The sequence below is a fragment of the Eptatretus burgeri genome, chromosome 8 (genome assembly GCF_056783735.1).
Source record: "Eptatretus burgeri isolate ZD-2024b chromosome 8, Ebu_testis_v1, whole genome shotgun sequence".
Lineage (NCBI taxonomy): Eukaryota > Metazoa > Chordata > Myxini > Myxiniformes > Myxinidae > Eptatretus > Eptatretus burgeri.
Window position 1 is genome coordinate 97,071,593 of NC_140968.1, and position 17,500 is coordinate 97,089,092.

At 45.3% G+C, this 17,500-nt stretch overlaps 1 protein-coding gene across 2 annotated transcripts in view; it reads left to right on the forward strand.

Annotated features, from left to right (window-relative positions):
• The window catches only part of LOC147022339 (BMP and activin membrane-bound inhibitor homolog), a 15,154-nt gene extending 475 nt beyond the window's left edge, over positions 1-14,679 (forward strand). Inside the window, exons 2-3 of one of the 2 annotated variants that reach the window (XM_085893127.1) lie at positions 9,235-9,516; positions 13,091-14,679. In XM_085893127.1, coding sequence (XP_085749253.1) covers positions 9,235-9,516; positions 13,091-13,341 — 533 coding nt within the window. In that variant the 3' untranslated portion in view covers positions 13,342-14,679. Of the gene's footprint in view, positions 1-9,234; positions 9,517-13,085 lie in introns of both variants that reach the window. The other variant, XM_085893126.1, reaches the window with a different exon arrangement.
• The last annotated feature ends 2,821 nt before the right edge of the window (positions 14,680-17,500 follow it).

The window sequence follows — 17,500 nt, forward strand, 5'->3', positions numbered from 1 at the left end:
GATTCGGCCTGGAGGATCGATAAGGTGACTGTGATTCAGGATTGATCACTTTCTGTTTGTTGTACCTTTTGCATTCCCTTATCCTCATTGCTAAAAAGTCCATTTCAAATATGATCCGAACTTTATGTGCTTGAGTGCAGATAGTTGTTTTCATTGAGTGGCCATGATGTTTTCATACGTTTATGAGATTGTGTTCTTTGAATGACATGGAAGGTCTGGATAACATGGAGCTGAGAGGTAGCCTAAGTAGTGGCAGTGAATCAAACCAGGATAGAAGATTGAGACGTTGCTCGGTAGTCAAAGAGTTTGGAGTAATAGGAGGTCAAAGATGTGACAAACTGCTCACCTGCCCATCTGGATGACCTGCCCGCCGCGTGTTCTACCATCGGGGCTACCTCCTGACCCCACATTCTCCCATCTGAGCTACATTGCCCACTGCACCGCCAACTGGCCCACTGTCCATACGTACGTCTATGTTACCTTGACCACCACAGGTTTATCCGTCCGAGCGACTTCTGCTGCGCATTCACCTGTCTAGGCTACCTTGCCCACTGCACATTCGCCCATTGTGGCCACCTTGCCTGCAGTGCCTTTTCCCGTCTAGACTGCCCAAGAATTTGACTTTTTTGGAATATTTGATCAGTGTTACCGTAATGCATCAGTCGTGATCTAACCTGAACCATCAGTTCAAATCCATCATCAAATCCTGATGAAGTTACGTCTTACGCCTGCACTGCCCGTGGCTGTCAAGCGAACTGATGGCCGAGAGACGTGCAGGCGCCGCGGCTTCAAGGTCCCAGTGTGTTCCGTTTGATCTCGGGAGCGTTGCGACAGGAAATACGTCCATCAAGGCCCAGAGAGACGCCCTGGAATTACACCTCGTTGGGGTCATCTCACAAGAACAATCGGTCTCGGTGCAACAACCTTTCAGGTAGTTCCCGTGCGAGTACCTGTGCGTCCTTTTACATCAAGATTCAGGAAAGAGCAATTAAATTCATTCAAATCTTACGAATCATCTGGTCAGTGAGTTGCTCTTGCATTCCCTTCTCACTGTGACTTGTTTTCATTGTCAATTTTAACTATTGTGATAAAAGGACTTCCATGCGAGGACGTCAACACGCAATGAACAAGCACGTATGGTATTATGGGATTTGAGCGTGGGTTCTGGGACTACCAGATGGGAACGCAACAATGTTCCGGTTTTAGCTCTTTTATACAAGATAAAGGTTATTTTGTGTAAAACTTTGTGCTCTTATTCCAAGGCAAGCTTTACTTGATCAACATGTGCAGTCGTACCATCGACTTCTTTGGGTTTGCTTATTTGGCTTTCACATCTTGCTGCAGCTTATGAGACAGAGATCCCAGGTTCGAGTCCCTTGTGCAGTAGATTCAGTGTATTAAAGGGTATTAAGAGCAGAAAGTGTAGGAAAGGAGGACATGATCCAGAGTCAGAAGACATGCAAATGGGAACACATTCGTTCTGAAAAACGGAAAGTGCTGCAGAAGTTAATTCGCCCCCAATTTTTTAGTTTTTTCTTGGTGGTTTACTTGTCGTGGGAGCTGCATCATCAAGCATGGAGTCCTTCAAGTAAATATGTAGGGCTGGCTGTTTCATCTTCATTAAATTGGGGCTAAAGGTCGGTGTGTGCCAGGATCGTTTGAAGATTCCCTTCTCAGGAGTTTCCTGTATAATTTGCACTACCACTGGGAGCTGGGAGTTCCAGAGCCACGTCTGTGCGTATCGAACAGACAAGATGGCCCACTACCCTCGCCGGCTGGCAGAGGTTTTTCAAATGAAAAAAACACGGCTGCTAGCCACATTGCTTTTAGACACGATTCTTACAGTCACTTGATTTCTGGGTGTCCCATTCTTGAAATAATTTGTGTAAAAGAGCAAATGCAGTCCAGATCTTGTGCTCTTCCCTCCAGGGCTTCAAGCAAGTTTTGCACCATCATGTCACGTCATCTCTTCCGAACAGCGATCTTTTGTACCCCCATTAACCCAACTGAACGTGTCTCTCTCTCTCTCTCTCTCTCTCTCTCTCTCTCTCTCTCTCTCTCTCTCTCTCTCTCTCTCTCGCCCTCTCTCTCTCTCTCGCGCTCTCTCTCTCTCGCGCTCTCTCGCTCTCTCGCTCTCTCGCTCTCTCGCTCTCTCGCTCTCTCGCTCTCTCGCTCTCTCGCTCTCTCTCTTGTGGGTTACTATGTTTCCTCCCCTCCCCTCACCTCTCCCCTCTCTTGTCTTTTGTTGTTAGCTCATTCTCTTCATTGTATCAATTTACCCTTTACCCTTTGTCAACTCGCTATTCCATGAGCCTCGATTTTGTACGCAATAATGTAATCAAATGCTGAAAGAGTATCATTCGTCAGGTGATGCAGGTATCGAGGATACCTGATCCTATTTGCTTTCCAACGATTCCTCCACTTGGCGTGGAAAACTCTCAAGCATTTCATCAATGTATTGTTGATGAATTGAGTTCCAAATGGTTTTGCAAACATTGCCAAATGTAATCAAAAGATTTTATAACTTTTTTTTTTAACAACATCTGATTAAGAAACCAAACGCCCTGTTTATAAGGATGCCAAACACGTGAATCGTTTTTAATCGAATTGCGTGAAAACGGTTTTTCTGACTTTAATGTGTGCTGTACACACACACACACACACACACACACACACACACACACACACACACACACACACACACACACACACACACACACACACACACACACACACACACACACACACACACACACACACACACACACACACACACACACACACATTGTGGTTCGAACCCCAGCTGAGTCATACTAAAGACTTTAAAATGGTACATGCTGTTTCCTTGCTTGACGTGAAGCATTTGAAATAAATAATAGGGCATGGACAACCAATGCTGGGAAGCAATGGCAAACCATCTAGTATAACCCTTGTCAAAGAACTGCTTCAGCACCACTAGCGCTCTGTTACACAGTTTGGTGCATCAGAAGCAGAATCAACATATATATATATATATATATATATATATATATATATATATATATATATATATATATATATATATATATATATATATATATATATATATATATATATAATATGAAAATATACGAATGTGGTCATCATTGGTTAGCCTGGTGTTGGCTTTGTGGTTAGGGTGGTGACTTGGGATCCTAGGATCCTGAGTTCAAGACTCGTTGACCACTGAATTAACACACCGGGGGGGTTGACTCAGCCTGTCATCCTTCCGAGGTCGGCGAAATAAGTACCAGTGTGTACTGGTAGAGGGGGAAATGCATCAGCAACACAGTTGCGCTTTCAAGAAATGATAGCTCCCCGGCAGCTAAGCTGACATATGCAAGAAGAAGATCATTGGTTAGATATTTATTGGTATGTTGTCCTGATGAGGGCAAACAAGTCCGAAATCCGGATAGGCGGCTTCGTTTGATGTTAAACTGATGTTGACCATGTAATCTTTGTCTGTTTGACAGAGTCGCCAAGCCGCCGTGGTACATGTACCACTTTCTTTATTATTTATATATTGACTGCTTTTGACGTTTGCACGTGGTACATGCTTGGGAGCCTCATTGGTACGCATTGCTGTCTACGCTATCGCTGACGATTCACCAATAACTGATGAAACCGGTCCGGCAGCTGAGAGGGTGTCTTTCGTTGGGATTCTCACGTGTGTACTATGTGTGAATGTCTTTAGAGTTGTTGAGGAACTCTCGGAAGGGTTCAAAACAGCAAAGCGCTTACCTTGTGTAGGTCTTCTTGGGTTGCTTTATGCAGCTTCGTTGGCTTGAGGAGCATAGGTGTGAATACATATATATATATATATATATATATATATATATATATATATATATATATATATATATATATAGTACAGTATTGCATGTTTACATGGAGTCGGATGTCTGTATTAGGCAACCTGATGATAACAAACCTCCATTGTGACAATCATGACATTTGGACGATGCATATTTATCGTGTTATAATGATCCACATTGCTAGAAAACCCGGATATACAAATCCCTCTGGCTGGGCAAGTTGAAAGCAAACACAAGGTCCGATGTTTGAAAACTGCCAGAATACAGATGAGTTTGCCAAAAATAATCAAAAGGAATCAGTCATTTTATTTATCCCTTGCGACATGAAACTATCATGAAACAGAACTTGGATTTTTTTTTTCAAAACATAAAATCACCGAGTGTACAATCCACAGTGTTTCAACATCCTGGAGTATGTTTCGCAGCAGCGTTTCGGCTTCTCGGTAGCACATGCCTTCTTCATTACATCATCAAATCTCTTCTTCATTCATATTGAGCACAACGCTGTGGGGTAGCATCATTACCTGAGGGCATCCTCTCTCTCTCTCCTCTCCTCTCTCCTGGTGATGGCAGGAATTTATAGTTTGTTCAGGGTGCCGACACGAGCTCGTCTTCTCTTCTTGAAGGACACCATGGGATTTTTGACATCCAACAACTAATTCCCACAGAAGCGATTCCAGTTTAACATCCATCCAATGGACGGCACACACACGTCGATGAATCACCTTCCCTGTGAAACACCAGGATGACAGTTTATAGCTGGGTCAGGATTCGAACCCAGGCTAGATAGCTTAGAGGCGAGTGTGCCTACCTGTAGGTCTAGGCCATCCCGTCAGCCCACATCGTCCGTTGAAAGCGTTCGACATGACTGTTATATTGTACCGTGTGCAGGTCGTCACGCATGTCGAGAAGCCTGTTTAACAGCATCTTGCTGGTTCCTGGACACCACTCCATGTGATAGCTCGACCACCATTACAGCATGGCTGAAGAGGGGAACCCCCAAACTGAACGATCCAGCCCTTCACTTGCAGTGAAGTTGAAAATCATTAAGGAGATGCGCAGGGCCGGATTTCGGTATGGGCAAGCTGGGTAGTTGCCCAGGGGCCTCCACAACCAGGGGGTCTCCACATAGTTCATGAAAAAAAAAATTGGAAGGAAAAATGTATTTGTGAATGTCTGAATGGTAGTTAGTAGTTAGTGGAACAGATATAAGATATTCATCTTATCTCATTCTCTATTTTATATAGAAGTTCAGATTCTTTGTTCTTGAAAAATTATCTACTTTATGGATGACTGTAAATGTCTTGTCACCTTTTTAGTATTCTCAGGTAGGGTGGGCCTCCACTACTGAAGGCTGCCCAGGGGCCACCACATGTCTAAATCCGGCACTGGAGATGCGAAAAAGCCGAAAATGACAAAGGCAAACAGACAGCACAGGAGATTTCTGACTGTCACAAAGCATGGTGGGAATTGTGTGGGGGTAACGGAGTTAAGGTTCTTGCGGTTATCGGGGATGCGTCTCCACCCCGGACCTTGAAGCGGGTTTGAGCCCTCACACATCATGAACGTTGATAAAGCGTGAAGTTACTCCTATTGAGGGTACTGTGCAGTGTAGGATTACCATGAATCATTACATGCAGCTAGTTCTGTTTGTTATCATAATCTGGGATTGGGAGAACCGAAATGACACCAGGTGGAGGGAGACGTGACGAGGTTGTCGGGGTACAGGCGAACGTGAACGGTGACACAGGCAAGTTTCATTGCTACTGATCCAGAGTGTGCTTGTTCTTGTTGTTGCGTACAGGTACGGCAGCTTGGCTGCCAGGTAGCTATCATTTTGTTGGGGTGCGGACTGCACCGCTGATGCTGTGCCCCGACACCAGCACACCGGTACTCCTTTCGCTGACCTCGGAAGGATGACAGGCTGAGTCAACCACCCCACCTGGTGTTAATTCAGCGGATGACAGGGGGCTCAAACTCAGGAGCCTAATATCCCAAGCCAGCCTACCCTAACCACTAAACCAACACCAGGCTTCGAGCGTGCTGAGAGACCATTGTGCCTCACACCTGCCCAAAAAAAAAAAAAACCCAAAACGTTTCTAAATCTCACTTTGCACCTTTGTTTCCACAATTGGGAACTGAAGCTAAGTCGTTATACCCCATTGCATTTTGTGAACCTTTAAGTCGTTAATGAATATAAACCCAACTCTAATAACCTTATTGAGAACTATGAACGGTTCTGTGGTCCTTTTTGAACCCTGCCGTTGGTTTGTTGCAGCTGTTGCAACAAAATATAACATCAAGAGCCTTAAGCCACATAATTGGACATCGAACGCTCAGTTTCAGTGAAACTTCCCATTTACTGCACTTGGTTTTCACAAACACAGCTGAAAGTCACAGACGTTTGTTTGTTTACTCTTAACCTTAATTTTTTTTTTGTATTTTAATCCTTTTGAAAAATTTTTTTTGCACTGGATTAATCTTCTGGGCAGGTGGGCACACACATAGTGTACTTTGGTTTCAGCAACAAGGCACATTTTCCTTGTTGGACTTGCACGACATGCAATTTCCACTTTTCTTGTTTGCTCGGCTCTTGCTGTGACACGTCCATCTCTGTGGCTGAAGATGACAATCTCGGCGTAAACTGTACTCATCGAACCTCCCAGCTGTTTTTCTTTTGTCATCGCATGGGACATGCTGCAAGAAGCCTGGTGTTGGCTTGGTGGTTAGGATGGCTGGTTTGGGATCTTATGGTCCTGAGTTCGAGCCCCCCTGTCGGCTGCTTAATGAACACCGGGTGGGGTTGACTCTGCCTGTCATCCTTCCGAGGTCAGAAAAATGAGTGCCAGCTTGCTGGTATCCTGTGTCGGAGTGGCGACCCGTCCAGGATTGTACCCAATAGCCAAGGAGACTGCTTAAGCAGCAACAACGCTCTGCACAGAGTACGGTCCCAATGGATGGATGGATGGATGGGTGGGGTTGACTTAGCCTGTCATCCTTCGGTGTACTGGTAAGAGGGACATCGCATCAGTGGCATAGCCATTCCCTCAGGCAATGATGCGACCTGCAGCCTTGTGCTGAATACGAACGAGGAGTCGACATGGAGCACACAAAATGGAAATGGCTTCATTTGATTTTCATGGAGCAACCTGGCTGTATGCTCAGGTGCTCGAAACATGAAAAGGTTTTCCCATGGTGCATTGCAGGTGGAGCTTTTTATGTAATATCAACTCTGGGACAAATATCTCTCGTGCTAAAGGATATCTGAAGGAAACGAAAAGGGATGAGATTATTACAAGGTGGGCAGGATTAAGGGAAATTTAGGAAACATGGCACGTCTGTGTGCTGGGTCGGTGCTCAGAAGGGAGGGTGGTGATGTGTCAGGCAAGTCCTTGATATGGATGCTGTGGGTGGGAATGGAAGGGGCAGACCAAGATTGAGGTGGAAGGAGGTTGTGGTGCAGAGAGAGGATGCTCGGGGTAGAGGGGTGTGGAGAGGGAAAACTTGCGTGACCAACCCCACAAGTGTCTGGGATTAATTGGGACTATGAAAGTAGTAGTTTATTACACCCAAAACTGTCTAAGCTTGTTTGTGTAATTCGACCAAAGTGACCTTGGTCTCTCTCTGTCTCTCTCTGTCTCTCTCTGTCTCTCTGTCTCTCTCTGTCTGTCTGTCTGTCTGTCTGTCTGTCTGTCTGTCTCTCTCTCTCTCTCTCTCTCTCTCTCTCTCTCTCTCTCTCTCTCTCTCTCTCTCTCTCTCTCTCTCTCTCTCTCTCTCTCTCTCTCTCTGTCTGTCTCTCTCTCTCTCACTCTCTCCCTCTTTCTCTCTCTCTCTCTCTCTCTCTCTCTCTCTCTCTCTCTCTCTCTCTCTCTCTCTCTCTCTCTCTCTCTCTCTCTCTCTCTCTCTCTCTGTCTGTCTCTCACTCTCTCACTCTCTCACTCTCTCACTCTCTCACTCTCTCTCTCTCTCTCTCTCTCTCTCTCTCTCTCTCTCTCTCTCTCTCTCTCTCTCTCTCTCTCTCTCTCTCTCTCTCTCTCTCTCTCTCTCTCTCTCTCTCTCGTACTTTTGCCTTGAAAACTGGGATCTCTGGACATTCGGAATGCTGGAAATCAGAAATTCAGTTTCCTTTGACTTTCTCACAAACAGAGAGAGGTTCAGCTGCAGCTTGTGCACCTTGTGCTTTCTTTCTGACAGTCATTTCAAAGTCAATGCTGGTAGTTAATCTGGCTCGCACACGGAGTCCTGTTATTGAGAAAGGAATGCTATTGGTGGAGAATTGCACCCCGACAAATGGGGGGTGGGGTGGGGTAGTGGGGGGTGGGGGGGGGACGACAGAACAGCATACTTTGCATTCCTTCACTTGCCTTGTACACAGTTAAGAAAGCAAAGGCCCTTCACTGCCTTTATTACCGCTTTTATTTGCTCACTTGGCAAGCCTCGAACAAGGAATATTCGGCTGTCCAATGATGTTAAAACGAGCTTGTATTTTCCACATGTATAATTTGTGAAAGTACAAGTTCAAACAAAGTTATAAATTCCCTTTTTATTTTTACTTTTGGCCTCTTCCCCATCATGACCTTTCTCTCATTTACTCCATTTTTTTGTGTTTTTCCCCCTATTTCGGCTGCTGCTCCCACTTTTGCCAATCGAGCATACATATTCATCATCTGTATGGGGGCGAGACAAGTTGTATCCATCCCTCTGGTGGATTCTGATGTTACTGGTTTTGTTAATGACGATGAAGCTTCATTTTGAAATTTTGGTTACTTTGCATTGGATTCTAGCAGTAAGGTTTCTCCTTCTACTTCCTCTTCTTCGTCTCCTTCTTCATTGCATATGGTGGCTTGGCTGCCAGCCTGCAAGGTAGCTATCATTTTGTTGGGGATACAACTATGCCACTGATGCAGTGCCCCTCTACCAGCACACTGGTACTCATTTCACCGACCTCAAAAGGTCAGCAGGCTGAGTCAACCCCACCTCGTGTTAATTCAGCAGCCAACAGGGCTCAAACTCAGGACCCTATGATCCCAAGCCAGCCACCCTAACCACGAAACCAACACCCTACTTGCAGTAAGGTTTGAAGATTCCAAACTAAATTGTGGTTAGTTACATCCTTTTGATTTCAAAGAAGGTTAAAGGTCAAGAGAGGTTGATTTGAGAGAGGTGAAGTGCTCCGATTGATCTCCCTGTCCTCCATGCAGTTCGGGCTATGGCTATGTTGTTCAAGCTACCAGGTCGGTAACGGGAATGTGAATTGTTTTTGAGACGTGCATTGTATTTCCATTTCCCATAACTTGTGGAATTTTTATTCTGTGCAAAGATTCCTGATTAAAATCCTCCACTGACATCAATCTCATTTATCTTTCCCTTATTCCTCCCACGACAAACCTCATCATCACAGGTGATATCCGCTGCTACTGTGACGCACCGGTTTGCGTTCCCACGGGTTACATGTGCAAGTCTCCAGCGGCCGGTTGCTTCTCACGTCCGCTGCGTCCTTCTGATCCTCGCTCACCCCGCACGCACGGATGCTTAGAAGGTTTGAGGGCCGGTCCACAAGCCTGCCAGTCCCACAAGCCTACCAACCACACTGAGCCTTGGCCACTGTTGAGCTGCTGTCAGGAGGACATGTGCAATTATCACATGCTTCAAGGTCCTACAAATCCTGGCAGGGAATCTGCAGGTAAACCTCATTCTTCAGATAGCTTGTGGTTAAGCATACTCTTGAAAGATTGATCGTGCTCAAAGGTAGATCGCGTTTCACTGCTCAACTAACAGGCCTGGCATCATTGCCACTTTCACACGCTCATTTCAGACTGCCATGTTGTTTTTTCCCTAAACAGCTTAACTTATGTTGTATTTGTTGATGGAATGTACGGATCAATGTGCTCGGTCTTTTTAACCGGAGCAACCTTCAAAACCTTTGTTTCTTAATTATTTTTTTTTCATGAGGACAACATATAGGTCATAAGTTGATCTAGACCAGTTAACTTTGCTTGTATGACAGATTAACTAGAAGGGCACTCGGTGGAGAGCATACCTCCGGCCAGGCTGAACAGTTTACGTTTTGTATCCCACTGATAGGCCGGATCTGCATCTCTCTCTCTGAACCAAAATCGAATTGGCTTGTTCTTGTCACCAAACCAACTCATCCACCAAGTTTCGTCTGAATCCGTCAATAACTTCTTGAGTTATCGTACGATATATCGTTGTCAGCCCGATCACTCAATGGTGAAGAATCACTTTTTAAAAATTCTCAGATCCGGATTAGGATTCGGATTTTCATCAAAATTTAATCGATTCTTCCTTGTTACATACGCAACCTGCCCACCGAGTTTCGTCCGAATCCGTTCACAACTTTTTGAGATGTTTTGTTCACAAATAAACGGACAGACAGACAGACGGGGTGAAAACAACCCTCCCACCCCCCTTCGGTGGCGGAGGTAAAAATTTCAAACTGTTGTTTAATTTTTAGCCAAAAACCTTCCTTCCAAGCCCAGATACCTAAAGATCATTCCCTTTGCCGCTGTTTTCTGGAAATTTATTTGAATTCCCAATGTCTTTTTTTCAAAAAAAAGATTCTCCCACTGCTATTCTGGGATATTTTGCACAAAGAATGCGCGTCCAACTCCCTTCCATGTATGCCAAACCATGTATTGCAGACCATGAATGTCATTATCACTCGGGTTCTCACTGTTATCTCTATTGATTCACTAACTCTTCCGTATTCGACTACGGTCATCTTATGAGATCTTCAATAGGAACCCCCGTAACACGGACAGGCATGTATCCTATTTTGTCATTATCACTTAATGCAGTTATTATAATGTCATCACTACAACAGGATGCTGCCGAATTACCGCATTTCCCTTTTTGAGTTGTCCAGTCCAGTTTTGATTCTCAGCCAAACTATAAACGATCGCATCGGTGCTTCACAAGCAGGGCTTTGCTTTCAATGAGTACGCCATCCCTCAGAAGGATGTCAACCTGGGGAGCCATCTGCGAGCATTAGTTGGTGCACATCAAACGTCCAACGGTGTCTTTCAACAAACAGTTGGGAAGGTATCGACGGCATCCTGAGCAAATTCCTAATTCCTGCCTAAACTGCAGGTACGTAGTGGTCTGGTCTTCTCGGATATTCCTCGACACCTGCCGACCCTGCTTGCTATGTCAGAGAGTGGTCGCTGTTCCGGAAACTACTGCACTAAACAAATTGGCACACTCAAGTACTCGCATGTCACATGTGATAAATAATCTTCGGTTCTCGAAGGGAAACATTATTAACGTTATTATTATTATTATTATTATTTTTATTATTGTCATGCAATTTATACACAGCATTGTTGTCTTTACTATTTGTCCAACAAAGTGTTTTGTCTTGGGTGGCCAATTAAAGTGGCCAGTATTGTGGTTTACCAGGTCTTTTCGGAGAACCCTTGGCTATCCCTGGTCGGACTTTGTGTCCAACGAGCGGTTGCTGAGAGAGACTCAAATGAGATTTGTTACCTGCATGGTCCGCGAGCGTCAGCTGCGGCTGTATGGACATGTGGCTCGTTTTCCTGACGCGGATCCTGCTCACCAGATTCTCTCAGCAAGGGAGTCTCCTGAGTGGAGGAGGCCAATGGGCCGACCACATGACTCGTGGTTGCAGCAGGTTGATCGGCATCTTCAGGAGATGGGGATGGGCCAGGCATCTGCCTGGGGGATGGCCAGATGGAGGCCGCTGGAGTACCGGCGGAAAGTGGACGCAGTGACGTGCTGCTCTGGCACATGCTCCCATACCTGACCTACTGGGGTTGAAACCAGACGTAGAACTGGGTTTGGAAGCTCTATATAGGCCCAAGAACTGTTAAATATCAATTTTGGAGTTTCGGTGACGTCCACGTTTGCACTGTTGTCGTAAGAAGCAGTATTCCTCGTCCTTATCTCCTCCGCTGCATCTCTATATCCTGGATGCCATGCAGGAACGTTCTTGTCAGCTTGTACAAATAATAAACATGAATGAGTGGGGATGAAGATGTCTAAACTTTCAGAGCACAAATAGCTTGAGGGCAAGGTTAACAGCTGGAAGAAGAGTGGCAGGTGCCAGAAAGTTAGGGGGTGACAACTCAGGAAAATAATATTTGTTTTGTCACTGCCTGATGCTGGTGCTGATCCATAATTTGAAAGAGCTGTTGGGAGAGGTGGTGATAGTTGAGCCCACACTCTTGACTAAGTATCAGGGTGCTCATAACAAATTGTGAATGTTCTCTGGCTGAGAAGCAACCTTGGACAGGTTCCCACTGTATTACTGAGAACTGATATGACCGAAATCTCTCACTCGAAGCAGCCACGGGGAGCAAACCCTCACGACTGAGAGCAATGCAACACGGGTTTAGCCGCACTCCACCAGGAATGTGCTCATTCGGAGAGGTACCATGCGTCAATCAGATGAGGACGGACAGGATTATTTTTGAGGCCGCATCTTATACATATGGTGTTCAGTAATTGTGACCTCATAATAGAAAGGAGAGCTTATGAGAGGGAGTTCAGCATGGAGTAATGGAAATGGCTCCAATGCGAGCAGGCCTTAGGGATGACGGAAAGATAGCTAAGACAAGGAGTTTTCTTTTCATTGGAGAAAAGATTTTTAAGGATAAGATGGAGGTACTGTATATGAAATACTAGAACGACACTTGGTAGGGTGCGTACCTCCGCCAGGCTGAACAGTTTACCTTTTGTATCCACTGATAGGCCGGATCTGGATCCAGACCTGAACCAAGATCTAATCGGCTTGTTCTTGTCAACTAACCAACTTATCCACCAAGTGAGGGTTACGAGACGAGCTGATCATGTGGTGTATTCACCTGGAGGTGTGGGCTCACAGTATGGCCTAGATGTACACACAGTCACCTCTAAGCTGTCTCGTCTGGGTTCGAATCCTGACCTCTGGCTGGATGTGGGTTAAATAACCCACAGTGTCCTTCACGAGGAGTGGGTGAGCTATCACCAGCACCTTGAACAAATTCCAAATTCCTGCCCTGAGCAGCAGAGGCCAGGCAGAGCCACACCCTCAATCAATGATGCTACCCCACAACCTTGTGCTGCATATAAACAAAGAAGAAGCAGGAGTAAAAACATTCAATAACCCTCCACCACCCTCTTTTTTATCAAGATTTAAGTGATTTTAAAGCTATAGATGTGAAGTTTTTTTTTGGAAGGTGCTATATGAAGGTATTTAAGGGTATGTTTGTACTTGTTTGTCTTTCTCAGCAAAGGTGCACACAGAAGACGAGCAAATAAAGGGGCACGATGGCATTCAATCCCACGCAAGAGAGCTGTGGTTCCGTGCCGCAGTGATTGCCGTCCCGGTGGCCGGTGCTTTGGTCCTGATTTTGCTCATCGGCTTAGCACTGAGGCTCCTGCGCAGCGAAGCTCGACGTCAGCGCCGAGTCTTGGGAAAGCTCCGCTGTGGATTGAACACTCATTCAGCTGGCCTGGTGAAGACTCACACGTGTCCGACCTGTGATGGGCTCGGCTGCAGCTGTCCCCTTTACCAGACACCTGGGTGGCCCGTGAGAAAACCATCGGCTTGGTCTCTAGGCCTATGGGGCCTACAGGGAGGCACTGAAAAGGTTGCCTTTGTGTAATATCGGCTTCTTGAATTTGCCAGTCAGACAAGCAATAAAGGACCAAGACTTTGATCGTTTTGCCAAACATTACACGGAACAGTGACGTCGAGTGATGGAATTGGAAACTTACTGGAAACACCTTGCGGTGATGAAATTTATTTTGCCAGAAGCTCCAACAAAACCTTGTGTTGGTAATGAAGAACAAGTGTGAGGATAGTTTAAGACATTTATTTTATCAAAGCACAGCAAGATATGTCGATGACTAATTATTAAGGGACTTTGTCTTTGTCGTGTTGGTAACCACCGATACCTTTAATTCACGTGCTTCTTGCTTCAAAGCAGGTGTTGAAAATCAAGATGGCGGCAAGTGAGACAACAAACGGGAAAATAATTTATGAAATGAACACCTAGATGCAGAGATTTACAGACAATTGCTTGCACGGTAGACTCTGTCGATTGCCTTTCAAGAACATTGGAGTTGGATCTTGAAAGTGGACAGAACGAAGCACGTGATGCAAGAGCAGCCGGTTCATCAACGACACAAACACCGAGCGAGTCGAGGATTTCGTTTTGCTTGACCAAAGAGTTCCTGTTCGTCATGTCAGTTTCGAAGTGAAGTTTGGTGTTGCCGGTGATGACTATCATTCATGACAAGTTAGTTGGACTTAAACAAAAAACCAGGTCACTTCATACCAAATGCTGAGTTTTAAAAAATGACGAGTTTTTAACGTCCCTGCGAGGCCTTTGTCTTCTTCCACCTCGTTTAGCATTTTGTGAAATGGAGATTTGATATCAGGGGCAACATTTGAGGGACAATTGTATATTTGACCAGAATGAGGTCTCTCCCTATATTTTTGTAGGAACAAATGGTAAATGAGGTAAAAATTATTATGATGATGGTGGTGGGGGGGGGGTTGGGGGGTATGAAGTGAGAACTGTGTGATGGAGTGGAGTTAGCAGAGGGCCAAAGGGAACCATGATTCATCCCTTCTTCCAGTTTATGAAATCATGAGTGAATGCCATTTGGATATATATGTCAAGAGATGCAACTGAGTTATAATTTGTAGTATCAGAGAAACTGCCCAATTCAGCAACCCCCTATCCCCCTCTCCCCCCCCCAATTTTCAGAATAACAAAGCTGTGCATTCAAATCCTGTATCTATCACCATCGGGATTTGGTTGTGATGTATATTGCTTTTGTTGAAGATAATATATTTTTTTTCTCTGAGTGTCAATCTTTGCTTTTCCTCTTAAATTATATATACTAGAAAATACCAATACTGAGAGGGGGTGGAGGGAGGGGGAGTGGGAAAGGGGTCACAAGTTGACGTTTGCAGTTTCACCACGGATGCCCATACACAAACCTTCCTTAGTTTTAATTTGTTATTATTATTTATTTATTTTTGCATCACAGACCTTCTTGGGAGTTCCCTGAATCCACCTTCGTTGGTTTCATTGAAATCCGTGAATCCGTTCTCAAGTTATTGCATGACAGACAGACAGACGGACAGACAGACACGGCTCCTTTTATCATACAGATAATGCCTGATTGACAATTTTGGAAACATGATGTTACACCCTGTTTGGGATGTATTGTATGGTACATGAGGGAATTTCTAATGTCAATGGTGGAATGATGGACTGCTAGCCATGAACAGGTGAGTTCACCTGCTTACTAAAGGAAGAGAACGACTTTGTATCCCAAGGTTGGCATTGAAGTTCCAAAACGGTAGGAATGTGTGTGTGTGTGTGTGTGTGTGTGTGTGTGTGTGTGTGTGTGTGTGTGTGTGTGTGTGTGTGTGTGTGTGTGTGTGTGTGTGTGTGTGTGTGTGTGTGTGTGTGTGTGTGTGTGTGTGTGTGTGTGTGTGTGTGTGTTGCAGAATACTGAAGTGAGATTTTAATTTGCTTGAGCCATATGTTAACATACAAACATGCATGTTGTGGTTTGGTAAAATAGTTTAGTAAAAAAACAAAACCAAGTTAAGAACACAATGTACAATGAATGCTCCGGCAAACAAACCGCCCACATCCTTTCGTCCGTCTTTCATCCACCCACCAGCAATCGGGATTTATTTATTTATTTTCCTGATGTGGGAAGTGGGTTTCTTGGTATTGCAAACCAAAGCTGCAAGTTGGCTGTGGATCAGGCTCTGTGGCTGAGTGGGTGGGTGTGGCACCGAGTGGGTGGGTGTGGCATCTTGTTACATTAACTTTCTACAGCTGGATGGAAACAGTCAACACAGGGCAGCTGGACAATGCCATCTGCTCTGCCCATTGTACCAATTACAAAAGTGTGAAACATGGTGGGGGGGCTTCAAGATGACCGTCTTAGTGTGCCCGATAACTTTTCTTGAAAACCTGTACATCGGAGTCGCACCACGTATTTATCTGGACCCTTTCCTTCCATCCGGGAAGAATCGTGAAGTATGGCATCATGAACATGGTTTACATTCCTTGTTCTCACAAGTGACCATCTTGTCAAGGCAAATGAACTCCCAGGAAAAAAAAAATATTCAGAAGATATGTTTATGTTCGAAACAACAGTTAACGATAAACACATGAAGGGGTTGTGTTTACTGCACATGGTAAATCCTGGTGATGTGTTTGCATTCAAGTTTGTTTGTTTTCTACTTACATACATCCAACTCATGAAACACATTCAAAGACGATGAACATAAACTTTCAATGTTCAAAGCATGTTAAAATGATTGTGAAATTTGTGCAAATTGCTCGAGCATCATGATCATGAACCTGGTCCAATGGATCAGGCTCACTGCAACCCTGTTGTAAGAATTATCCAGTGACCAAGTCAACGACAGTTAGTAAATTAAGAGTAGGTCACTGACTAGTCCTATTGAAGTGAATGACTCAACAATTCGTGTGGGAATGAAACAGGAAAGGAACCAGAATAAGGACCGGTTAAAAACCTTAAAATTTATTCAGCAATTTTAATTCATGAGGTGCAGGAACATTTCTCGAGGCAATTAAAATGGATACAGACACGAATCACTTAACAACTTGAAGTTCTCGATCTCTCTCTTTCTCACTCTCTCTCTCTCTCTCTCTCTCTCTCTCTCTCACTCTCTATCACTCTCTCTCACTCTCTCTCTCTCACTCTCTCTCTCACCCACTCACTCTCTCTCTCACTCTCTCCCACCGTCTCTCACCCTCTCTCTCTCTCACTCTCTCTCACCCACCCACTCTCTCTCTCACTCTCTCCCACCGTCTCTCACCCTCTCTCTCTCTCTCTCACTCTACCTCTCTTTCTCTCTCCCACCACTCACTCTCTCTCCACTCACACACTCTCTCACTCACTCTCTCCCACCGTCTCTCACCCTCTCTCTCTCACTCTCTCTCACCCACTCACTCTCTCTCTCACTCTCTCCCACCGTCTCTCACCCTCTCTCTCTCTCTCTCTCTCTCTCTCTCTCTCTCTCTCTCTCTCTCTCTCTCTCTCTCTCTCTCTCTCTCTCTCTCTCTCTCTCACTCTCTCTCTCTCACTCTCTCTCCCACTCACTCTCACTCACCCACTCACTCTCTCTCTCACTCTCTCCCACCGTCTCTCACCCTCTCTCTCTCTCCCCCCTCCTCTCACTTTCACTCTCTCCCACCCCCTCACTCTCCCACTCTCACTCTCTCTCACTCTCTCCCCCCTCCTCTCACTCTCCCCTCCTCTCACTCTCTCTCCCCTCTCTCTCACCCCCTCCTCTCATTCTCTCTCCCCTCTCTCTCACCCCCCCTCCTCTCACTCTCTCTCCCCTCTCTGTTCAGAATTGTCTTTTGTCTTGCCCTCCTCGCAGTAGTCAGGGTAAGAATTTGCCATGGGTGCCAGTAATAACACAAACTCTTGATGAAAAAAACCCAAGGGATATTTTAACACAACCAACTCATGTTGGCACAGAGGACAACTTTGTGTCCATTCAAGGGATGGCCCACATTCCCATGCAACGTCCTGCTTGTGTCGAACCAATCTGACAGTATGTAGTTAACTGATCAAGTCTACACCATCCTGTGAGACATCCCGTGTGTGTGTGTGTGTGTGTGTGTGTGTGTGTG